This window comes from Strix uralensis, chromosome 4, assembly GCF_047716275.1.
Source record: "Strix uralensis isolate ZFMK-TIS-50842 chromosome 4, bStrUra1, whole genome shotgun sequence".
Classification (NCBI taxonomy): domain Eukaryota; kingdom Metazoa; phylum Chordata; class Aves; order Strigiformes; family Strigidae; genus Strix; species Strix uralensis.
The window spans coordinates 26,203,355-26,228,227 of NC_133975.1; the positions used below are offsets into that span (position 1 = coordinate 26,203,355).

Genomic DNA, 24,873 nt, shown 5'->3' on the forward strand with positions numbered 1-24,873 from the left:
GAAATAGTTCCTTTAAAAAATGACCAGTTTCATAAAACCACACTAAGCTTCTGAATATTTGTTTACCACTATATTTTGCAATAAAAGTCGCTTTTCCCAGATAAATACATTGGTTTATATAATTAATTATAAAATAACTTAAATTGGAAAGTAAATTCTATATGTAGCTCACTAATCATCCTCTTTTACTACATTATACTTCTATTTGCCGCATGTGCTTCAGGATTTTCATGTTTTGATTATGCTTGCATGCATTTCTGTTGTATTTTGATGAGACAACTGTAGATAAAATTGTTAGAGCTCATTATATCTATATTCTTCATGTGAACAAATTAAGACTAGTATCTTCCAAACTTGCTTTTAGTAAGTGTGATCTTAGGATGGTCTCCTGGTCAAATAAATATTTTCTTTGTATAGTTCTTTAGAGCCCCTCAGAGCTCTGTGATTACATCAGTTCTGCTGTAAGCATCTGTAGTCTTAACATTGTCTCTTTCAGTCAGGTTAAAATATGTTCCTTGACCTAAGAATAGCATGAACTCTGCTATGTAATTCTCAGTTTGACTTGTAAAGCAAGTTATATTTTTCAAGAATCTCATTTAATATTTTTCATTAAACCATGTCTTTTACTGTGCTGCTGTTTCTGATAATATGAAGCAATGATTAAAGAAGTGCTGTAAATTGCCTTAAGGGGTTTGCATTTCCCCCCGAACTTTCTCAAACTGCTTTTTGGTTGGAAGTAACTCTCTTTAGTACCACATACAACTTGTAACAGCCTGCAGCCTGTGCTTTGACATGTGGTAGTTACACTTAGAGCAAACACTTGGTCTACTACAGTGTAGCAACAGAACTGTTTCTGGAGTGGTACATTTAGACATACAATAAGAAATGTAGTAAGAGCAGCTGTATGACTGCATGTATATGTCTGTATTACTATATGGAAAGCAGCAAAAAGTAGATACATAGCTAGTACTGACTGTGTTGCCAGATGACTAAAGAAACATTTTCAGAGAGTATTTGTGAGAAAATGTACTTTGAAATTAACACCCAAATCTGTGCTGCCCTAATAATACTGTTTTTCTACTACCTTGAGAGTGTCAATTCCACTATGTTTTTTTCTACTGAATTTTGGCAACTGTTTTAGAACATAACAGAAATTATCTTTTAGGTATGATCCAAAAACAGACATGTGGACCTCTGTGGCCTCTATGAGCATTAGCAGAGATGCCGTGGGAGTATGTCTTCTTGGTGACAAGTTGTATGCTGTTGGAGGATATGATGGGCAAACGTACCTTAATACAGTGGAGTCTTATGATCCCCAGACAAATGAATGGACACAGGTATAGTTTCTGATCAGACCATACACTACTACTTATCTTGTTATTTCAAGTGTGCCTCTTTTTACAAGGAGAATTCAAATAGTTCTCTAAGAAGCACTTTCTTACTAGTCTGGTTTAAGTCTCTCTTTTTTTTTTTTTATTTGTCTACCATCTCGAGATGATTTATCTTGAACAGACCATTGTGAACTTTTAATAAACTGCCCTTCTTTCTTTGGCAAGACTATAGCTATTTTCTTTGACAATTTCAACTACTGTTAATAAATTGTATTGAATGTTCCCCAAACTGTAAAGGTTTCTGTTTCCATTACTTCCTATTCTGAAGATAAATGATAAATGTGTATTAGTTTTAGCTCTAATGTGTCTCTCAGCAAGTTTATCTATTTCTTCAAGGTTTTGGTCATCTTCTCTAAAATAATCTCTTCCTGATGTGAATCGTATGTACAGGAAGCCTTTTCCCATTTCTCTTCACGCAGCCCAAAAAAAAAAAAAATCTTCAATTCATGACCAGAAACCATTACTGTCGATTCAAAGCTTGGTTACTTTTACTTTTTTATAGCTCCAGGAATGTTTGCCTGTGTGGGAAGAGCACACACAAGGATATCCTGAGCAGGCTGTCCTTTGGTATCTACTGCCATTTGAGATACCCTAAACCATCTACATCCACAGAGGGCTGGCAGATACAGCACAGAATCTGTGGGAGACCAAGGCCCTTCTGGAGTCCAGTTGCAGGCCAGGATGAATGTCCAAGGTCATCTAGAATAGCATTAGACACCAGTATTTAGGCAGCTGAATTCTGACCTCCTGAATATGCTATCCCAGTAATAGCCCCAAATTACTAATTCAGAAAGAGAACTGAACTGCTGTCTATCAGAATCTTTGTAACATGGAAAACTGAGCTGTCCATATTCCCCCACTTCATACTGCTGCAAGATCTTAAAACACAAGTCATCTAGGAGGCTTATCAGAGCTTGGGGCCCTCAGTGGCCGTACTGGTAATGATAACCCATGGCATTATTTGTCCTGCTAAAGGAAAAAAAAAAAAAAAAAGTGTGCCAGAGGAAAGAGTGCTTCTCACCATTGCATCTAAATGAATCTCACGTGATGTCTAGGTGCTGACCATCTGTATGTACCTTTGTATCCTTAGCCTTGACCCTCTATATCTCACTGAATCCTGTGATCCCCGTCTATAGGACAGTTTTGAACCCTTCCTGGAGGGATGTGGAAGTGTCTGTGTACCTTCCTTCTCTCTTGTTATGTCAGCAGTCTGCCACCACTTCATCCACACACAACTCAAAAGAGGGTAGTGACATTTTCTCAGCTGAGGTGTGTCAGAGCCACAGATAGCACAGGATAAGTCTGTTGTTCCTGGGGAAAAAAGAAATAGGGGAGTTGGCATAACCATCCTTTTTTGTCTTCACTATAGTCTCTGTAGCACTTTGTGTACTGTTCACACACACTCCAATACTATGAAGTTTAAAAGGGGAAGCTAAGGTGAGTGTTAGAAACTACCTTCCTCTTTTCAAGTCCAACAGGATCTCAGCAGAAAAGGCTCTTGCCAGAAGTAACTTATTTTTACAAAAAAAAGAATAGCAACTGGTAAATTATTCTGATTTCAAGAACTCTTAACAGGACTTTTATCAAATATTAAAGTAAAAAGGAGAGGTTGCCCCTGTCATGTTTGGCATTTTCTGTTTGAGAGGAAAATGCATTGTTTTGCCAACCATTACTCAGGTGTCATACTGTCTAGCTCAGGTGTTCTGTTTGTACCATAACAAAGGATCCTTTTTCCTGTAATACAAAGTAATTGAAATTATCAATAAGAATTGTTTCATAATCTTGGGGTTTGCTACTGCTTTCAAAGTGCTTCACTCTATCATATAAAATATCTTTACCTTTTCTGTGGATTTGTATCCAAGTTTTGGATCAATTTGTTATTTTTTTAAGTCACATTAACAGAGTGTGGGTGATATTGTCACTCTGCTGCAGCTGTACAACTATTGTTCCAACCATTAACTGTCAATTTAAGGAAAAAAAAATACTCAAAGCTAGCTCCATTTATCTCACAGATTATGTTTGTTTGTTTGTTTTTTGCTTACAGGTTGCACCATTGTGCTTAGGAAGAGCTGGAGCATGTGTTGTGACTGTAAAACTGTAAATTATTTTCTCAATGAAGGTGACGTTCTCCTCCGTAGACTCTGATGATTTCTTTTTTCCTCAAGCAACCTACCAGTGCACCATTAAACACAAGGTGCAGGATATCTATCACAGCAAAGTGTTTGGTCTCAAGCTAACTTGTACATGTTGTTTTTACGGACCAATATTAAGCACTTTTTAAAAAATCATCTTTGTTACCCATATGTTACAAGAATTCTATTTGTAAAAAAATCAGCTGCAACCAGCCAGTTGCCAGCAGAGGACTTCTGTTTAGGAAGTGCTAAGAAATGAATTAACTCATTAGTGAATTCACTATAATAATCAAATGTTACAGATCCGGGGCCTTGATCCCCCAAACATGCAGAGGAACGATGCTATAAATGGATATACTTCTGCTGATATAATTGAGTCAATCTCTGGGTGAAACAAGTTATAGGATTGGACCCCATATGTTTAACTTGCCTATAATAAACATGTTTGGCTATAGGTATCTGAGCTATTACAATGCAGGCTGACAAACCAATGCAAACCATTGTAAATGGCAGGTGTAATGCCTGCCTTGGAAATGAAGTTGTGTATTTGGTGAATCTTTTGCACTTTTATCATCATTCCTAGTTAGCAAACTTCTTATTTAACCAAAGCCTTATTTTAAATATTGTTTTATTATGCTAACAAAAATCTGCTATTTAATAATTTCTGCCAGAGATTTTTGACATCCAGTGTACTTTTTGGATTTTCAAAGTTTTTGTGAGATGCAGAACATCGTACCTTTTTCTCCATTTTGGTTCTTATATTTACTTTGCTATTTTTAAGGAAAAAATCTGTAACCATGAGTTATTAGGAGAATTCTAAAGGGTGATTAAAAGTTAACCAATTTAAGTTTAATATTTGCACTTTGCAATTTTTGAAGCATTCCATTACATCTAGACTAATTCCATTTTTACTTGAGGCTTTGCACTAATTTGAAAAGTATAATTTTCTAAGATGAAATGAAACAATTGTCTGTCTTTCCAGTAATGTTACTTCAAAATGTAAAGGGCCCAATCCTGCAAGATGCTTAACTGCCACCATTTAAGCATGTTCAGCATCGTACAGGAGAGTTATGTGTGCCTCACAGAATTGTATCAAATTCGTTACCTTATTTAAGAGTTATCTAATTTTTTCAGATACTTTATAATTTACCTTTTTTGAGCCCTATGCTGTTACACAGAATTGCTTTGAACAGCCTGAATGTTCTTGGAAAGTCTTTTTGTATTTGCTTTTCTGTGCCTTGTTCCTTATGTTTTCAAAACCGTAGGTAATATGTGTGTGCTTGCAATGGAAAATGGGAACATGGGAGCTCATTGAATGTTTTTCAAAAGTTTGAAACATCTGATACCCAAAGTCTTTGTACATTTGTAATTTTAAATGTGTTAATGCTCTCGGTGAACTATTTATTGTTTTAAAAGAAATTACTAAGCAGTGAACCTTTGTGATGAATGCTGCACTGATTGCAGTTGAATACAGCTAAACTGAAATGCAGGGTCGTTGCGTTAGCACCTTTTTTCTGTAGTTTACCGTCCATTTTGTGTACCTGTATCCGCTACGTAACAGGTCTCAGCGACCCTCTCCTCTCCTCTCCTTCCCCTCCTCGCCCCTCGGGGCCCCGGCGGTACCCACACCAGCCCCCCTGGCGCGCGGGCCCGGCCGCGCCGCGCCGCGCCGCGCCGGCGGGGGGCGGGGCCTGTTGAGGCCCGGCGCCTCGGGCGCCTCCCCATTGGCTGCGGGGCGGGGCCCCGCCCCCAGCGCAGAGGGCTCTGGCCTTCCCTCGCCTTCTCCGTCTCCGGGGTGACGGCGACGCCGTGGGCGGGCGGGGTCTGGCCGGCGGGGCGACGCATGCGCAGGGGGGCGGTGCGCAGCGAGCGGGGGGCGCGATGAAGGTGAGTCCCTTCGGCGGACGGGCTGGCGGGCGGGGGGCCGCTGGGGAAGCCTCGGCCCCGGGGGCGAAGGCGGGCGGGGCCGTGGTTCCCGCCTCGCGCTGCATGGTCTGGGTCTGGGTCTGGGTCGGGAGCGTCGAGCGGGGCCCGCCACGGGCGGGCGGTGCCTGCGGCCTGGGGAAGGGAGGGAGGCGCGGCGGGAAACGCCCGTTCGTGCTTGCCTCCAGCGAGCGGGAAGCTGAGGCCGCGGTCAGGGCTGCCTTAGGGGAGCCAGGGCCGTTCCCGCTGCCCGCCCTGCCCCCGCCTCCGGGAGCGGGCCGCGAGAGGCCCCGGCCTCGGCCAGGCTGGTTTTTCCCGCGCCAGTTGCCTGAGCCATCGCGTCTCCCGAAGCCGTCACCGCCGGACGTCGCTCTGCCGCCGCCGTGTCGCTGTGCCTTAACGCTGGCCCTGGCAGCGGAGAGGGGTGCGAGAAACCCTCCTCGGGCAACGGTTAAATGATTGGGCCAAAAGGAAAGTTACCTACTCAGACCCCGTAGGGGGTTGTAGTTTGTAAGTAAGAACAGCAAGAACGTAAAGAGCTGGAGCTTGCCTGCACTCCTGTAATGATTTCCTTCATTGTTGATTTATTTCAGATTTTATTAAATTTTTTCAAAATAAAACATAGTTGTCAGATGTTCTTTGTGCTTGTGGCACGTGGTGTTCATAATTTTACACTTTTTGTGAGTAAAATGCAAATTCAGTTTCAAGATGCCTCAATTTATGTTCACCCAAAACAAGGGATTGGGGACCTTTGGTGAAGACTTGAGTAAGGCTGCCAGGCATTGGTGGACACCAGATATTGGTGTTTATGTGATGGTGTGGCAGGGGAAAAAGTGACAGCTGTGAACAAAGTTGTGGACTTATGCCCAAGTTACAGAAAAATATGTGCAGGTAGTGTGCAAGGAAAAGGAATTTGAGAAACTTTCTTAGTCAGAGATTGGAATCTTTACGGTTGAGTAGCTTTGAGGTCTTACCTTTTAAGACCCAACAATTCAGAGAGGACAAAATAGTTACATATCTCTAAAAGCGTAGATGTTGAGCCTTCTGTGTTTTACGCACTAAGGATGCTTTCTGGTCCCAGACTTCCATGACAAGAGAACTAAACATTCTAGTCTTTAGACATGAAGGGGAGCGTCTCGTGCATTTTTTTTTATTATTATTATTCCAGTAACTCTAAGAGAAAAAAAAAAATAGTTGTGATAGAGTCACAGTAGTTCTCAATGCAGACACCCAGCACCAGAAACTTCAGTTTTTCCAGCACAAATGAAAATACTTTTATGTGGAATTTTTGTACTTTGGTGCATTAGAATCACCCAGAAGTTGTGTTTAAGGGTTTCTTTTTTTTTCCTCCACAGTACTGACAGTTGCTAACATGTTAGGAAGTTGTTTTTTGTTATATGCTAACAACTTTAAGATACCTAATTTCCCACTTCTTTTTTTGTCTCCCAGCAAGTATTCAGTCTGTTAGAAAAAGTGTGGTCTGGTTCCCCTGTGCAGTTTGCTTGGCAGAAAACTTTGGGAAATTTTCTTGCTGTAACAGGGTAAGATTACAAATATTTGTTTCATTTGTCCATAAAAATCACTGAAGAAGAAAGGGAATTATTCTGTATGTTAATCTTTTTTAGAGGTGATCGTGCTGTGAAAATTTTTGATCGTCATGGTCAGAAGAGAAATGAAATCAGCTTACCAAGGTACATACTAAGATGGGTTTAAATTATTTTCTTTGTTGTTTTCTTTAAAAATGCTTCTCTTCTGGTGAGGTGCTCATACATTGTGAGAACTCAAGAGGTACTATCTCTTCCTGGAAAAGAAACTGATGAGCATGTATGGAATCTGAGACAGTAAAAGCTGAACTCATAGTAAGCTATCAAGGATAGTAAAAAAAATATGTTCTCCTACCCAAAGCACTCCTTATTAGTAATAAACTCAGTCTACTTCATTAAAATATTAGGAAAAGATCTGTCATATTAAGAAAGAACATAATGAGGTTGTATACAGTATATCTGCGTCATGCTGATCACGACTGCAGTCTTGCTACTGTCAGCTTTCTAGTAATTTGTTATCGTAACCTTACTGAGGAAAGATATCCTTCTGGTTTACTGCTTTTGCTTAGGTCACTGGCATTTTTACTTTAGATTGAGAGTGTACTTCTGAAGTGAATCTCATTGTTTTTCCTGCTTATCACAGAGTGGTGTTGGAGTTTACAAATTGGATTCCTTTCAGATGAAATTTTAGAAGTGGTGTACTTTGAAAGGTGCAGCCTAACTGCTAAAAGGCAATCAGTCCATAGGAACAGGCTAGATAGGGCCCAGAGGAAACCTTCCTAGGTGCAAACACTGGGACATCAGGTCGTCATACCATTTTGTTCTATAAATCTACTTCTATTGGGCACCATTACTACCTGATGTAGCAATAGTTTCATCTGTGTGCTCCTCATTTCTTCTAGTATTTTACCTGCTCTTAGCTTAAGTATTCATGCAAATTCATGATTTTTTATTTTATTTCTAACAACCTGATTCATTTTGGTTAAGGTGGAGTCTCTAGTCAAGGCAAAACTCCCACTAAGGCTTTAAACCAGAAGCCTTTAATCTAGAAGTCTAACTTTCATTTCTAGAATGTCACTTACATGTCCCTTTATCGTTGGTAGATAGCCAGAATCACTCAACTCCCCAAGAACTCTCTAGAAATCCATTTTTTGCAGTTCATGGTAGTTGCTACCTTGCACCAAACCACGAGATGCAATTCTCATTGTCTTTACCAGACTTGCTTCTATCTCACTGCCTGTTGCATCTTGCTGTCTTGTTTCAAAATCCTATTCTGGTTAGGTGCCATTCATAATGCGGGCTGGCTGTGCCAGTGTCTTTTGCTTGGTAGTATCCATGGCCCAGCTCATTCTGCACTGCTGTTTTGCACAATGCATGATAAATGCTCGTTCTCTCCGGCAAGCTGCCAAAAGTGAGGAAAGCTGTGTGGAATCAGTGGTGAACTCTGAGAAGAGCTTGTGTTGTACTGGGGATCCTCAACTGCCATGTGGGTTGGTGAGGGTGGTGTGAAGGGGGGAGTCGACCTTACTGATGGACACTGAGGGCACTACCTTCTCGATGGACAGATGTGACCCCGTCCTTCAGGGAAACATACAACATCTAAACCAGTTTTAAAGTAATGTTGTGTTCTCGTGGCAAGGCAAAGAGGAGAAAAAACTTGTATAATAACCACATACCCTAAAGGCTTGTCAAAATAATTAACATCTACTTATGGCAGTGTGAATAATACTGACTTTTTGAGGCCCGCCAGCAAATCTTCTACTTAGGTAGTTCTTTTGAATTCTTATTTCTAACTTTTTGCTGTGATTGGAGAATAAATTCTTTCTAATTGTTACTATTAGAATAAAATTCAATTTTCATGATAGACAGTTTAAACAGAAACAAGTGTGTTTATATGGAAGTTCTCCCCCTCAGGCCAAATTTTGCTTCTTTATTTGTTGGTTAACTGTTAACCAACTGCAGCTGTTAACTGCTAGACCTCTCCTTGCATAAGAATGGAGTTCAAAATGTCAAATATTCTCTGCTATAATAGTTGATGTTATAAGCATCTTCTTACCATTGTGTTGATAGAATTTGTTTTGTTTACTAGTTACCAGTCTCTGGTTTTCCCCTATTTTTTTCTTTTTGTCCTTGTTATTCCTGCTCTTGATGTTCTGATTGGCTGTTAAGTATTCATGAGTGTGCTTTGGGAATAGACCATACTTATTCTCTAGAATAAACTGCTAAGGTTATGAAAAGAAAGATAGGAGAAACTGGGACTGAAGACTTACTGAATTAGTTTACAGCAATGTATGTTTCAGTAGGACACTTTTGAAATTGCTTGCATTAGGAGTTTTCATTTGAGTGGTAATGAGAGTGAAGTTTTTAATAGAGATACCTTTTTAACCTGAAACTGTCACCTTATTTATCTAGAGAGAAAAGAGTGGTGTCAGATGGCATAGGTTCTTAGTCTGCAGTGTATGGTGCTTTAACAACAATGTTTCCAATTCACTAGAGACTTGTGGGTGAGTCTGCTGTTCTCTTCATTCTGGGAACTATTTGCAAGTAGAGGTTTATCCTGCTTCTGCATAGGTTTCTTGTCGAAGTTTGTTATTCTTGTTGAACTATGAGAAAAATAATCTCAACACTGAATAGACTTTAACAAAATAGAACCTTACAGGGAATTTTCACTGTCTCTTGAAAATCAAGGTGGCAGTATTTCGAGTACTAGAATGTAGGTAGCAGTCTTTTTTTTTATTACCTTCCTTTCAACCTCTGTCATTTTGATAAGATTTGAGTAAGGGTGTCGTTGCTATAAAAGTACACTTTACAGATAAATCTGCAATCCATCATGGGTTTACTTGGGAAGGAAAAGGAAGGATGAGGACTTCAACTGACTAATTTTGGCTGTTTCTGTACACCTACAAACATATTTTAACATTATTAGTAACAGTCTTCCATTTTTTTTTTCTTTCAGTAACTGTGTTACTATGGACTGGGATAAGGATGGAGATACTTTAGCAATAATCACAGACAAATCTAGTGCCATATTTCTGTGGGATGCAAACACAAACAAAACAAGCCAAGTAGACAGTGGCATGAGGTAAGAAAAATTTTTTGAAGTGTGTATTTGAAGACTTGGACCACTGTGGCTTGTTGATGTGGAGGATATATTGCAAAGATCATCTTTTTATCGGAGTCTTCATAGCATGTATACAGTTAAACTAATATGCTACAGTTCGTTGCTAAATTCTTTTTTGTATGATTTGCCGTTTTTGAAGTGTTTGTTGTGGGTGGGAGTTTTGGGGTTGGTAGGGGTTTTGTTTCTTTTTTAATTGTCAACAGTGCCGAAGTCCCCAGAGAGCTTCTCTTTGATGTTTCTACTTTGTGGTAGCAACAAGGATGGGTGAATTGTTTATGTATCTGCACTGGCTACACTTTCACCAAAGTACTTCACACAAGTAAAAGGGAGTTTAAAAGTAAGGGAAGTGATTTTAGTGGTGCTAGGATTTTTTACCCTTATAAGGGGACTAAAATGCTATGCACAAAGCAGACTGGTTTAGGATAGGGGGAGATATCTAAGGCAATCATACTCTAAGGTTCAAATCCCTACCTTTCTGAATTTGACTTAAATCTCTCCTGAGGCCTCCGTAACAATCAAACATTGGGTTAACAAATTAGCTTGGTTTAACCATAAAACTTTTAGCTTCTTTGAATCTCTTCACTAAACTATTGCATTCTACATAAACTGTCTACGTTCTGTCTGTAGGAGAAAGTGGAAACAAATCTGTCCTATGTTTGTTAGGGCACTCACCTGAGCAGAGAAACAGCTGATTTTGGCTACTGCTGCTATTTTATTTACTTTAGTTGAGACAAACACTCGTTCTGATTTAACCCTCCATTTCTGTGTTTCCCTTGTGTAAGTTTTTGGGGCTTTTTTGACTTGTTTTTAAGTAGTCAAAGATGCAAAAATTTGAGTGTTTTGTCTGTTAAATTAAAAAAATCAGTTCAGCTGGAAAAATCGGGGTGTGGGGGTTATATTGGTTTCTGAGGGTGGTTTTTTTCCAGATTTAGGTTGTGAAAACTCCATGTCTGGAATATGGAAATATTCCCCATTAACATGTACACTTGTGCTTTGTAAAATTCCTTTAGAATATTGGATATTTGATTATGGGATGTTTCCATATGTTACAGCCTGGTATCTTATATGTGTATGTTAAAACTGAACTTAAACAAAAAATAACTTCTATACAAGTTACTCCACTCCAGAAAAGATAAAAGAGTTGTCACAAAATACACAGTGACTTAACCTATTTAATTAAGTTATGTTTTGAAGATTGTTTGTTGGTAGAATGTTAGGTCATATGTTAGAAAACAGTTTCAAAACAAACAAATGGTTGTACATACACATGAGAAATTTAAAGTGATTGCTTCTTCGTACTGTCTAATTAATTATATGTAGCATTATATAGGCATCTTGTTTAGGTATTTGTGGGTTACTCGGTTATTTTGTAGTCATTACATTTTGGTCATTGTTAGTTATTACATATTAACAATATGCCTTTTTAGCACAGAAGTTATAATGAATATTATTTATAATCTTTTCTGGTGGAATACATCAACTTTGGCATTAAAAATTTTTTTTCTCAAGTAGGGGTTTGGGATTTTTTCATAGGTCAGTTTTAAACTATAGCTATTTATATAATCAAAGCAATTTATGAGGATGTACATACACGTTATATTGTATGAAGGAATAGACCATATTGTACCTCCTCTTCATGTGTGAACAAATGTTTTGGGGGGAAGAGTAACTTGCCAGTATGCAAGCAAAAAAGAGATAGAAGGTACTTATCAGAATGGAGTATGGGGTTAATGCAGTTCCTTCATGCTCTTTCTCTCTAATATCTGAGGTAAATTGCTTACTTCAGGCAGTCTCACTAGAACAGTATATATCGATCTAAGTGCCTAATCCTTCTTTTGCCACAGTGTCATTGCTTAAGCAGAATAAGCACTAAGACATATAAAGTGTTATAATCAAGCTTTTCTGGTATCCTTCTCTTTTTGGAATTAAAAGAGCACAAACAAAACTCCTCACATGCAAATCAAATATATATTGGAAGTCATTTCATGTGTCAATATCTGCAACTTGTTTCAAGTTCATGCTTACAGTAGAATTTAAAAAGATGGGAGAGGTATTGATGGAAATAACTGCACTAATTAGAAAATTGTGATTAAAATTGTTTTGCTGAAGAGGCTTTTTTTTTTAAATGTGATGTATAGTATTTATCTGTGTACCCCTAAAACAGGGTACACCAAAATAGGCCTTGAAAGTACACCAAAAAGGCCTTAACTTGAAACTTCAAGTTAAAATGGCTCTTTCTAACTTTATTATTACATTGAGTAGAACTAGACCTATTAATTTGGAGTTGGCTGAATTCACAGGATTATTGAAGTACAACAAAACAATGCAGAAAGTGACCGGAAAATTTCACATGCCCTCATGGTATCTTTGAGTGTTTTTTAAAGCTGCATATTTGGCCAAATTACCCATGATTCCATCAAAGACTGTGTATGTTTGCAGACACTTTTCCATCTGTACAAGTCTTATTACATTACCTCATACAACTTTTTATTACTTTTACTATTTCATGCACACTTAAATATTTCCGATACTTATTGTAGAGAACATCTGCTTAATTTAAAAATTCTGCTTGGTCTGTGTGATTTCATAGAACTTCAAAACAAGAAATGTTTGTATATGTAGGCACATGAAAGGAATCTCTACTATACAAAATAATTTTTTTTTTAATTTTAGGGATGCAATGTCTTTCTTATTATGGTCTCGAGTTGGAACTTTACTTGCTGTTGGAACAACAAAGGGAAACTTACTTATATATAACCGTCAGACTTCTCGCAAGATTCCTGTTCTTGGTATGTATTGGTTTGAAACTAAGCCTGCACACGTGAAAGTGGAATTTTGCTAATATACTTAGATTCCTTTTTAGTTCTGTATATGAACACACAAGTCAAAAATGTGCTCACACTCAACCTGCACCTTCTGTTTTGTTGGACTTATCAGAGTGTTTTTATAGTATAGTAAGTTAAAAATATATAGAGAGACATACCTGGTACTGCCTCATGGGAAACTTCTGTTATCTTTCTTGCAAAGGATTTGCGTGGTTGTTCTTGTTGCTACGTTACTTTTTCTTACCTGCTTAGAGTTACCTCTGGGCAGAAAGGTTAAGGATATAGCACAGTCCCCAGAAATGTGATGCAAAGAAATGGAAGAACAGGGGCTGTGCAAGTCCCTATAAGGTCAAAAGACTTCCACCTGGGAGTAGAAGATTAAAAAAATGACTCTTGAATTTGTAATTGTTCTGGTAAGTTGTTTCACGTTCTGACGGTCTGTGTTTGAGTGGCCAAATAGAGCATATTTCCATCCAGATTTTTTTTGTGGTTGTGTTCATTTGTGTTGTATAGGTTTCTTTCTTTTCCAGGTAAGCACACTAAGCGGATTACTTGTGGTTGCTGGAGTACTGAAAACCTTCTGGCTCTAGGCGGTGAAGACAAAATGATTACTATAAGCAATCAGGAAGGGGATACCATAAGACAGGTAGTATTTATAACCCCCATTTGATTTTAAGGCATACATTAATACTACTCATCCCGAGAAAGCGGTGACCTATGGGAGCTTATGCCTTTTCAATCCCTCTGCTTTCAAGGACAAGGAGCCTTTGGGAAAGCTCATGTAGGATGAGGGCATATCTAAACATCTGAGCTTCTGTGTTATGCAATGTGATTTATGATAATAGAGTCTGCAATTGTGCTGTGGTCCTGCCTAAACATGTTTCTCTCATTCTTGATCCTGATCTGTACCCATTACAAGAGGATCCTATCAGTGCAGTCTTGGTTGACTTCCTCAGTAGCAGCACAGGACAGCTCTCACATGACTGTTTATAAGGTCTTTAGGAAGTGCTTTTAGTGTTGGGTTTGCTTTAGATTGGTTAAACAAAAGATCTTGCCTCTGATGTGCGAGGATCACTCCTAGGCTGGACCTCCATGGTATTGTTGAGAGGCCAATTCCAGTGCTTCCTCCAAGTACACTCAGATTCTCTAATCAAGCATTCAGTTTGTTTACATGCATCACAGTCCCTCTGAGCAATGACAGTTGCTGCATAATGTGCAAATGAATATAATTAAACTTTTATGAACAGTGTTTCACTCAAGATTTTCAAAGAACAAATCTTTCATAGTTCATTTCATATGCTTCCATCTTTATGTCTGAAGATCACAGTTGGAGAAGAATACCCTAATAAATTTGTTAGGGTATGTCTATGCATTAAACTAACTGGCTTAGGTAGTACAAGCAGCGTAGCTGAGACAGCAGAAACCTAAGCAGGGCTCACTTACGAGGTTTTGTAACCTCATATTGACTACAAAAGCAACTAGATTGCTATCACTGCCTAAACCAGATCAGGTATGTCCATATTAAAATGCATTGTAAATATTTAACCTCTGTGCCTTATTCTTGGTCTTCCTTCTTTGAATTTGCATTGAAGTGACCTTGTTCGTACACCTTCAGTTACTACTGTCTGTATATCCTGCAAGTCTTCTTTCTCATATGGATCTTTCCTTCTCTATTTGGATTTGTCTTTTTGTTTCCTAGATATTTTTTTTGGTATTTTCCATAATAACATGTCATTATGATCCAAACTGAGGTCATGTTTTTCCCAGTTTTTTTCTTAGTTTTGGTACTAAATGCGGTAACAAGTCCATCTATCTAGCCTTAGCACTAAAATGTACAGGGCAGGAATAATGCAATTACTTATCATTGGTATTTGCTACGTTAACTGTTGATTTCTGAACCCAAACTTCTTTCTTGCAGACCTCTGTGAGCTCAGATCCCAGTGATATGCAGTTCTCAGTTATGAAGACTGATGAAAGAATATCAACCAGGGAAAGCACAGTAAGAAGTCAATACAAAATAGTGCAAAAACCATTCATCTGATGTTTCAGGGTTTCTGCTGGCAACCAGTATGGGCCAGGAAGCAATTTGTTCCTCCTTGACTTAAAATTTGGTGTTGGTGATTTTTTTTTTCCTTTTCCAAAACTTTCCTTTAAAGTAAAGCCACACCCCTTGTTCATTAAGGATGTGTTCATGAAAAGTGCAGTGGTTAGCAATATGACAGGTAACAGAGCAGCTTTGCAGTGGTAGTTAACATAATAGATGGAGATGTGTGCAGGGACTTAAAGAAGTACATACAATATAAATATAGAGCAGCATATGCAATGTGGCAGATGGAAATGGAGAGGGACTGTCAAAATTGCTGCTTTTCAGAAGGCAGATTTTCAGCTGTCGTTTTTGGGAACACATCACTGGTGTCTGGGTTTTCATCTTATGCAAACCTCAGCATCAATGAGTCTAGAAACCCCGGTGTCAGTCTTCTGGTATGAGCATTATCCTGTCTCTGTCTAAATGGCTACAGTGGTGTTGTCGTCTTGGTCTTTCTTGAATGAATCAAAGTCTGTCGGATCAGTCAGTGGTGAAGAAATGGGGTAATGATAACTATTAGCAGAGCGTATGATTAAATGATCAGCAGTGAAATACCAAGAGAAGACAGAAAATCCATGGTTAGAAAGGTAGTACAGTGTTAGAATTTGTCCAGATCTGTACTTATACGACATAACTAAATTCTCACGGTCAGATTTAATCTGTGTCAGGAAAGAATTTTTCCCCATGTTTACATTGACAAGAACCTGTAGGAGTTTTTTGCCTCTCTGCATGGAGTGAAACGTTTTCTGCTTCCTAGGGAAATTTAATTAACAGATATTTTGGAAATACAGGAACTGAGGACTTCAGCCTTGACTTCTGCTGCTGCTTCTTGAGGCATGCAGTATCCTCGGCTTTGCAGGTTTTTTATTACAGCTCTCAAGTTTGCTGTAAAATGTTAGGGAACATTCTGTAATTCTGTAGTTCTTGGTGTTTGTGCTTGGATGGTCTGTCAGCAGCTCTAAATCACAGAGCATTCATTCTCTAAGGTGTCTGTTGGGGGCAGGGCTTGGCTTGATAATGATCACTTCCAGGCTGTTAGTTATGACATCTGAAAAAAAAACCCCTGCAAGTTGGGTCAAAATAAGTAACACTAGAGTTAACATCTTGCCCTGCCACATAAAATAATTCCTGTAATTTCTTAGAAGAGTTAGTATTTCTTAAATACTTCATCATTAAGCTGCAATGGAATTATAAGCAAACTGTTTTAAAAGGCAGAAAACATACTTTTTATATTTAGGGAAACTTTAGAAATTATAGGTTAGAATTTGAGTTTGTAATTCTGGATTAATGGGTTTGTAGGGGTTTTAGGTCAACATACGCCTTTTTTTCTCAGTTTGAAAATACCAGTTTTGTATTTCATTCTTCCAGCTCTTATTTTAGAAATAAACCATTGTCTCCTTTTTAGGCAAGGAGAGCTGGAACAGAAGGTAATGTAAAGCAAATTTGTAAATAGCCCTTCACAGTATCTTTGTCAAAGAATAAGGCAAAACAAGCTGCTCCTTGCTTTTTCTAAAATGCCTGACAGTAACACACACTCTAGTAACAAAAATAATCTTTAAAAAAACCCTAAGTTCAACCTGTCTCCCCCTATGACATCCAACATCTCTATGGGATTCATCAAGTAAAATGCACTCACCTAGACTGATACCAAACTGTAAATATTGCACATTTAATATACACCAATCAGGCTGTTTCTTTTGGAATTGTCTTTCTGTCTTTGAGGTCTCAGCAAGTTACTTGAGATAGCAGTGTTGTGATAGTCTTCCCTTCAGCCTCCCAGATAAAAATTCTGTGGATCAAAAACCACATTTTAGTCCAAGTGAGAGTAGGCACAACTTCATGTGACCTGCTGCCTTTTCCTTTGAGGAAATAGAGCTGACTTAATGCTTCTGTAGGGAAAAGCCTTGATTTTGAGATGTGTGTTCTGCTGGGCTTGCATTTAGATCACAAGAGGAATATCCTGAAAATCTTTTCTGCTGTTGATAAATATTAAGAAGTCAGATCCTTGGGATTCTTAAGGATTATTAAAAGTCCTAAATCTCATCTTTTAGTGAAGATGTAGGGCCTTATTTTAAAGTGATGCCCTTCTTATCAAGTTAATTTTTCTTTTCATTCATTGGCAGGTAAGTGTAGTGGTCGGCAAGAAGACTCTCTTTCTTTTTAATTTGAATGATCCAGATAACCCGATTGATCTGAAATTTCAGCAGTCTTATGGCAGTATTGTAACCTACAGATGGTGAGCAGAACTTTCTTAATGAAGCATTCTAGTATTAACAAGCTGAAGATTTTCCCAGTAGTTCTGATAAATGCTGGAAATTAAGTCATATATCCCTTGCTTATGCTGGATTTTTCTTGGTTGTATTGTAGCTTTTTGATAATTCTTTTCCAAACACAAAATCTACATTTTGTAATTGTTTTTCTTGACAGTTCAATGGCTATAAAAGCAGTATTTTCAAAAATAGTCACTGTTGGTATGCTCAGCTTTAGAACACTAATACTGTTGCTGTTCTGACAGCAGATTAAACTGAGGGTTTTATAGGTTGTTTTTTGTTTAGATAAGTAACTGTTGAAAGAGCTAGGGGTGGAGTTGTATCCTTCAGCTAGTTTTTTGGTTTACAAAGTTGTGCAAAGTTCTTGTAGCCTCCCCGCTGGTAATATTCCTTTGAAAACAGCTAGTAATATTCCTTTGAAAAAATCCCAGGCTAGAAGTTTCAACCCTGTACCCAAAAAGTAGCTGTACTATTTCTGTATCTTTGAATCATGACACTGTGTCTTTTAATGCCTGTTCAGTCAATGTGGAAATTACATTTAATCCCTTTGCACTACAACTGTGTAAGAAAACCTGTAGCTGTATACTTCTTAAATTATGGCCACATGTCTAACAAGGCATACCTGGGCTGTTTGCCTTGCAATGATTTTTTGGTAACTAAGCTGATGAGATACTGTTTGAATTCATCCTTACACACTGTAACTACTTCTGCCTTAACCTCATTATTTCTACTTGACACTGTGAAAAGTAAACAGACTGTCTATTCACAAATACAGATTGTAGTTTGGTACTTCCACTGTGTTTGCAGTAGTATGCCTTAAGGGCACAGTGACTGGCATTATTATTTTTAGCATAGGGACCAAGTCAGCCAGAACCTTGAAATGGAAGTTTCCATCTTCTGATATGCTTATTCCAATGAAGATACCAGAGGTCTTTCTCCTGGCATCACCACTATGTGTGCAGCTTGCTGAAAGTAAAGTGGCATTATAATATGTAGAAGAGAGAATAAAGATGATTTATGAGTAAACTCTCGGCACAAACATGGTTTTGTCCTTTAAGAGTCTTCAGTTGTTTTTCCCATCATCTATTTTATACTATATTGTTCTGCATTATATATGTAAATTCCCATAATCTGATTATTTCTCCTATTAAAGGGAGGTATTGACAGTTCCCCGGCAGTCTAAAAGAAAATGCATTTTGCATGTTGCATAAATAGATCTTTTTTCTTAATTGTTGCTTTTTTTGTAACAGGTATGGTGATGGCTACATTATGATTGGTTTCTCACGGGGGTGTTTTGTAGTCATTTCTACGCACATTCGTGAGATAGGTCAGGAAATCTTTCAAGCTCATAATCATAAGGATAATCTAAGCAGCATTGCTATATCACAGTCGTTAAACAAAGCTGCATCATGTGGAGACAATTGGTAAGTGGTAGTTTTATACATAAAAAATGGAATTAATCTTGCATAACTGGGGTTGTTTAGTCTGGAGAAGAGGAGGCTGAGGGGAGACCTCATCGCCCTCTACAGCTACCTGAAAGGAGGTTGCAGAGAACTGGGGATGAGTCTCTTTAACCAAGTAATAAGCCATAGGACAAGTGGGAATGGCCTCAAGTTGCACCAGGGAAGGTTTAGACTGGATATTAGGAAGCATTTCTTTGTTAGGCGTTGGAATGGGCTGCCCAGGGCAGTGGTGGAGTCCCCGTCCCTGGAGGTGTTTAAGAGTCATGTTGACATAGCACTTAGGGATATGGTGTAGTTGGGAACAGTGAGTGTTAGGTTAATGGTTGGACTGAATCATCTTCAAGGTCTTTTCCAACCTTGATGATTCTGTGATAACTGTAGCTGTTAAGCACTGAAGCTAGGCTCCCTAAGGCTTCAAGGCTCCCTAAGAAGTCAGTGCAGAGATGAGATTAATTTCTCTGTGGAACTGCCTCTTGGCCTAAAGTTAGGAGAAGCTAATGAGGCTGATTTTGACCAAAATACCTGCAATTGTAATTAACTTTATTGTAATTAATTGTAAACAAACAAACAAAAAAGTAAACTTTAGTATAGTTTATTCCTTTTGATTCATGCTTTTTCTAATATGTTACTTGGCTACAAAAATTTCAAAATTTCTTTACTATGATTTATTGATTGGACATAAACGTCTGCTTAGCAATAGGAGAACAATTCATTTAAAGCTGTACTGAGTATGCTGATATCCTGATATCCTCCTCCCTGGTGTTTGGTCTTACCTACAATCTAGACAAAAGTGTAAAGGTGTAAGCAGTTAAGGAAAAAAGTAGTTAAAGAGACTGGAGTTCTTCCAAAATATGTTGTGCATATGATAGAATATCTCCTTTAGCTCCTCATCTGCTACTCCCTGATTCTGTGATACCTGAATTGTTCAGCGAAAAAGGAGCTTGAGTGATGGTAGGAATCAGATGGTTTTGTCTGTCCTCAGGTCTTTGTATGACATTTGCACATCAAGAGTGGGATTACTATGAGCAAAACATGGTGCAACTTCAAGCACTTCAGCTATTGTACAATAGGTGTTATTTCTTTAAGGGGTTCTTTAGCATATATTGAGTAACATGACAGCATAAGTTAACCTCTCACTCTGTCCCTTTTTATGTGAAGCAGGATTGAAAGCTAGTTTTTTGCATCTGTGTTTCAAGCAGTGTTTGTGCATCGGGAAAGTGTTTTTAACCCATCCTGTATTGTACGGGTCAAAAGGGAATAATGGTGTGTGTTTCCCACCCTGAGTTCTTTCGAGTTGGATTTGTGCCTTTTCCTCAAATTTTTGTTCTCTGAGCAAGTCTTTTTGTACAGTGATAGTGATACACTATTTAAAGTGATGGATAACAATGAGTGTGTGTTGCTCTTTAGGAAATGGAAGGCATTTTGCATTTGTGTTCTATTTTTTGCTCTATTAAGCTGTCTTGATTGGGTTTGGTTTCTGCCAGTTTATAATGACTGTGATTTATTTTAGTGAGAATGACTGTTTATTTTTGTTTTAGCATTAAAATCCATGATCTGTCAGACCTGAGAGAAATGTATGCCATAATAAACTTGGATGATGAAAACAAAGGTATGTTAACAGTCTCCATGAGGATAGAAATTTTTACAAATGAAGTAAACCAGAATTTCGATGGTGACTCTGTTTACATGAGTGAAAGTACTGTTGTTGGAAAAACTGTGTAAATACAGAATTTATTATAAATTCCTTCTTTCCCACTTGTATTTATTAGGTGACCCATAACAAAATGGGAATCTCTTTCATTTTATCTATTCAAAGTATAGAGGAGTACAGGTCTCATAATATTTGATCAGTTAGTGTTTTGGTTTTTTGAATCTGTAATGCAGTATATTCAGATTACTAAATTAATATACTTAACTGGTTTCTGTTTCTTTCCATTGTTTTTCTGGTGGGTATTTGTATTTTTCAGTATTTCTTGTACTGACATATGATACTTAATCTGTTCTCATCCTGATATACAGGATTTGTGCCTGTGGCTTCCAGAGCATTGTTACAAGAGTATGTTCTTGGGTAATGAGTTACCACCATTATCTCCTCTTGTAGTGCCCATAAATACTTCACTTATTGTGAAATCTTCACTCTTAGGAAAATGCTGAATTAGTAAATTACAGGTTTGGTTTGAGTGATTCCAGTTAATCTTGGAATTATATTAACTGGTTACTAGTACATTAGTACATACATTCCTAGGTATAAATTCCTACCATTTTCACATTTTAAAGCAAAATAATTGTTCCTTGGTTTCAGTAGTCAAAGAAAGGCTTTTTTTTTTTTTTTGCAAAAACTTGTGGTGAATGTTTTAGGTGTAGATCAGCTGGCTTGGACAGATGATGGACAGTTGTTGGCAGTATCTACACGAAGAGGATCCCTCCATGTTTTCTTGACAAAGCTTCCAATCCTTGGAGATGCTTGCAGTACGCGGATTGCCTACCTCACTTCTCTTCTGGAAGTTACTGTGGCCAATCATGTGGAGAGAGTATGATAACCTCTTCCTTTTAAACTTCATTTAGATATAAGTAATGTAAGTATGAATAGTGGATGAAAATTGTTTTATTTTGTTTTGTTTTCTTACAGGAGCTACCAGTCACAGTCTCTGTTGAAGTAGAGCCTAGTTTTGTTGCTATTGGTGTTTATCATTTGGCTGTAGGAATGAACAATCGGGCTTGGTTTTATGCACTTGGAGAGAATAGTAAGCATAAATTTAGTTCTCTTAAAAGTACTACATCATTGTGCCTTATTTTATGAATTCGGTATTGTGTTTAGCAGTTGTGGACACTCCACATTGTACAATAACAACTTGAATTTCCGTATGGTCCTTTTAGGACCAGATAATGATCTTCACAAATTGAAGCAGTTATGACAAGGCATTGTAAATAATAGAAAGAAAACTTCAGGTTCAAGGTATTAGTAATGAAATGTAGAATGTTTCTTTTTTTTTGTTTTCTGATCATGTTGTTAACCAATGAAGGACTTCTAAGCTTTTTAGCTTAGGACATTATTTGACCATGTCTTTCAATACTAAGTTTGGCAAGGTACCTAGGAACCATATGATCAGAGGGTTTAATTTCTCAGTTTGGTAAAATTTCATGTTGTTTGCATGGGATAAGGTAAAATTGGTTATGTCCAAATTTTAGACTGGATTTAAAGCTTTCATGTTGCTCTAAGCTCACCTTTAATAAATTTATCGAAATTCAAAATATATCAAAATAAATTTATTATCACTGATAATAAATTTATCAAAACTGTAAGAATACTAGTCAGAGTTGTGTAAGAAAAGAGTTTCTCTTGTACTTTCTAACCAGTTCTGACTGGTAAGAAGAAAGTCTCTGTGTGACTTGTCCCCTCTCTGCTTAGTTGTGAGTTTTTCACATCTGATTACTCAGCTGCAAATTTAGATGATGATAAGTGAAGACCTATACAAAATCAAAATATTTTTACCTTTTCTTTTCTGTTTGAACCCTTTAGATATGAAAAAGCTTAAAGATGTGGAGTACCTGGGGACAGTAGCAAGTATGCACCTTAATTCCGATTATGCTGCTGCTCTTTTTGAGGGTAAAGTCCAGTTGCATATGGTAAGAGCTCTGGCAATTTGGAGTGTTGAACTAATGAGCTGATCTAAGGTGAACAAGTTAATATAATTTTAAAAATGAGAAAAAATTGAGTGATCTTCAGTTAATGAAGATAAATATTTAAAATTATTTAGAATTTTTTTGCTGGCTAATTAAAATATAAAGCTGAGCTCCTGTAGACTTTAGAAATACAACCTAGTCTAGAATAGGTGAAGAAAAGTTGTTTTCTTGTGAACTATTCGACAAGTTTTATTTTAAAAGTCTCTGTGGGAATTTGACAGAAGCAGATGCTGGATTTTTAAGGGATGCACATACAGATTTGTTTTCATCTCATTTCCTTACAGTTTGATATAGGCAAGACTATGATACCTCATTGCTAACAGTGGAGTTTTTCAGTTTGTTCTATTCTTTGTATTTAGATAGAAAGTGAAGGTTTGGATGCTCAGGAGGAACGAGAAACTCGACTATTCCCAGCAGATGATGATAAATATCGAATTTTGTGCCATGCTTTAACTAGTGACTTCCTCATATATGGTACAGATGTGAGTAATACTTCTGTTTTTAAAGATATTTTTAGATAGAAATATATTCTATCTGAATTGTTTGGATTATTACTCGTACTTCTAGCAAAAAAATTGTGCTTCTCAGAAGTTTACAGTGGATTATTTTCTATGCAGGAACTTTATGCAAATACAGGCAGAATTGCATCCAACTTCCTTTACTATTGCATTTATATGAGATGCACTGGCAGGAAGGTTAAGTTTTGCTTTTAGTAGTGTTTGTTGCAAAACACTGATTTTAATAGCAGAATTTAATTCTGTTGCATTAGTGAGAGAGCTGCCAAGAAAACTGTCTTCCAGATATAAGAAAGAACATAGCACTTGCCTTGCAAATTTGTTGATTTAGGTGCTGATGCGATAGATGTGGACAAAAAGGTACTGAGGTAAACAAGTATGGTAGCATAAATGGAAGTCTTGACTTTCTATTGAAGCCTTTGCCTCACGAGAATTTTTTTTTAGGTTTTTCAACAAAAATAGGAATTAAGAGGGCACATGTGAACATGCTTAAGGATTTTTCCAGAGATTTTCCTATGTATGAGAGGTAGTTTCTTTCTTTCTAGTATTTTCTCGCACTGGGAATATGGAGCACATTTGCCGCTCTTTGTGACACAGACTGATGTATTGACCTTCCAGAAGAAAGACAGAATCACTCTCTGTGGTGTTATCACTGGTTTAATAACTGTGGAGTGGTTTTGGAGCAGTTGGTGGCTTTCCCACCTTCTCAGTGGTATTGATAAGTATGAAGTACTAAATTCCCAACTGATCAATTTGATAAGTGCAAATTTTACAATTGTCTTCAAAAGCCACCTTTTACTTTCAGTGTTTTTTGTGTGACACTGGTTGAAATATAGCATTAATCACAAATCAGTTTGATTGCTTTTCTCCCCTGAATTAAGTACATCTGCTCTTAAGAATGTGTGGTTCTTCCTTGGAGGCAAATTTTTGAGCTTTGAAGGTTAAGTTTCTCTCAGCAATGAGGCAGGCATTTCCCCTGTTTAGGGAAGTGCACAGTAAATACAGCTTGTGCCCACAAAGCAGAGTGAGATAAACAACAAAAACAACAGAAAATCCCTCAAACCTCCAACACCTTTCCCCACCCCCCAGAAAGCCCCAGGTCTTCCTATCCTGCCCAAAACCAGCTGTGAATGAAGGAGGAAGCCAAAAAATCACCCAGAAGTATTTTTCTGTAAACACTTTTCATGCTTAACACTCTAAGATGGGAGAAACTACAATGAAGTTAATTATCCATTTGCCACTTACTGATGTCATTGTTAGCTTTTTCTGTTATTTCTCATTAGACTGGAGTTATTCATTATTTCTACATTGAAGACTGGCAATATGTGAATGAATATCGGCATCCTGTCAGTGTAAGAAAAATTTTTCCAGATCCCAATGGAACCAGATTGGCTTTCATAGATGACAAAAGTGATGGCTTTGTCTATTGTCCAGTAAGTTAGTGTGGGATATCCGTACAATTGTATTTACAAGCAGGCTCTTTGTCTATAGAGTGTTTTTAATACAGAATGAAGATGCTTTTGTCACTCCAACATGTATGATGGTAGAAGAATTTGCTAAAGTGGCTTGAAGATAACTCAATTGTAATGTAAGGGAATAAAATCTGTCATAGTAGATCAGGACAATTTCATTATAGTAAATTCCTGATCAGTGTTTTTCTGAAATGTATGTGGTTTTGTATTCAAATAGAGATATTTTAGCTGCCAATTTCACTGCATATTATTCCCATACCTTTTTTCTAAGGAAAGTAAATAACATTCATATAATGTGCATTTTCTCCATTTATTTCCCTTCTGAATTATGTTATTCAAAGTCACTGCTTATACAAAAACTTTTTCTTAATACAATGTTTCTATTTCTGCACTATTTATATTCTCTTTTTATTTTAATCATAACCAGAATGAGTATTTAGTTTGTCT

At 37.6% G+C, this 24,873-nt stretch overlaps 2 protein-coding genes across 12 annotated transcripts in view; both read left to right on the forward strand.

Moving 5' to 3' along the window:
• The window catches only part of KLHL5 (kelch like family member 5), a 66,795-nt gene extending 61,783 nt beyond the window's left edge, over window positions 1–5,012 (forward strand). For all 7 annotated transcript variants that reach the window (XM_074865996.1, XM_074866000.1, XM_074865999.1 and 4 more), the window contains 2 exons: window positions 1,166–1,337; window positions 3,436–5,012. In XM_074865996.1, the coding sequence (XP_074722097.1) occupies window positions 1,166–1,337; window positions 3,436–3,492 (229 nt within the window). In that variant the 3' untranslated portion in view covers window positions 3,493–5,012. The remainder of the gene's footprint in view (window positions 1–1,165; window positions 1,338–3,435) is intronic.
• A 349-nt stretch (window positions 5,013–5,361) lies between these two features.
• The window catches only part of WDR19 (WD repeat domain 19), a 48,581-nt gene continuing 29,069 nt past the window's right edge, over window positions 5,362–24,873 (forward strand). For 3 of the 5 annotated variants that reach the window (XM_074866003.1, XM_074866005.1, XM_074866004.1), the window contains exons 1-15: window positions 5,362–5,410; window positions 6,896–6,987; window positions 7,072–7,137; window positions 9,947–10,072; window positions 12,785–12,900; window positions 13,467–13,582; window positions 14,855–14,935; window positions 17,146–17,258; window positions 18,543–18,716; window positions 20,294–20,364; window positions 21,114–21,286; window positions 21,385–21,499; window positions 22,276–22,382; window positions 22,799–22,921; window positions 24,238–24,387. In XM_074866003.1, the coding sequence (XP_074722104.1) occupies window positions 5,405–5,410; window positions 6,896–6,987; window positions 7,072–7,137; window positions 9,947–10,072; window positions 12,785–12,900; window positions 13,467–13,582; window positions 14,855–14,935; window positions 17,146–17,258; window positions 18,543–18,716; window positions 20,294–20,364; window positions 21,114–21,286; window positions 21,385–21,499; window positions 22,276–22,382; window positions 22,799–22,921; window positions 24,238–24,387 (1,629 nt within the window). In that variant the 5' untranslated portion in view covers window positions 5,362–5,404. Of the gene's footprint in view, window positions 5,411–5,479; window positions 5,871–6,895; window positions 6,988–7,071; window positions 7,138–9,946; window positions 10,073–12,784; window positions 12,901–13,466; window positions 13,583–14,854; window positions 14,936–17,145; window positions 17,259–18,542; window positions 18,717–20,293; window positions 20,365–21,113; window positions 21,287–21,384; window positions 21,500–22,275; window positions 22,383–22,798; window positions 22,922–24,237; window positions 24,388–24,873 lie in introns of those variants that run through there. The other 2 variants (XM_074866006.1, XM_074866007.1) reach the window with 2 other exon arrangements.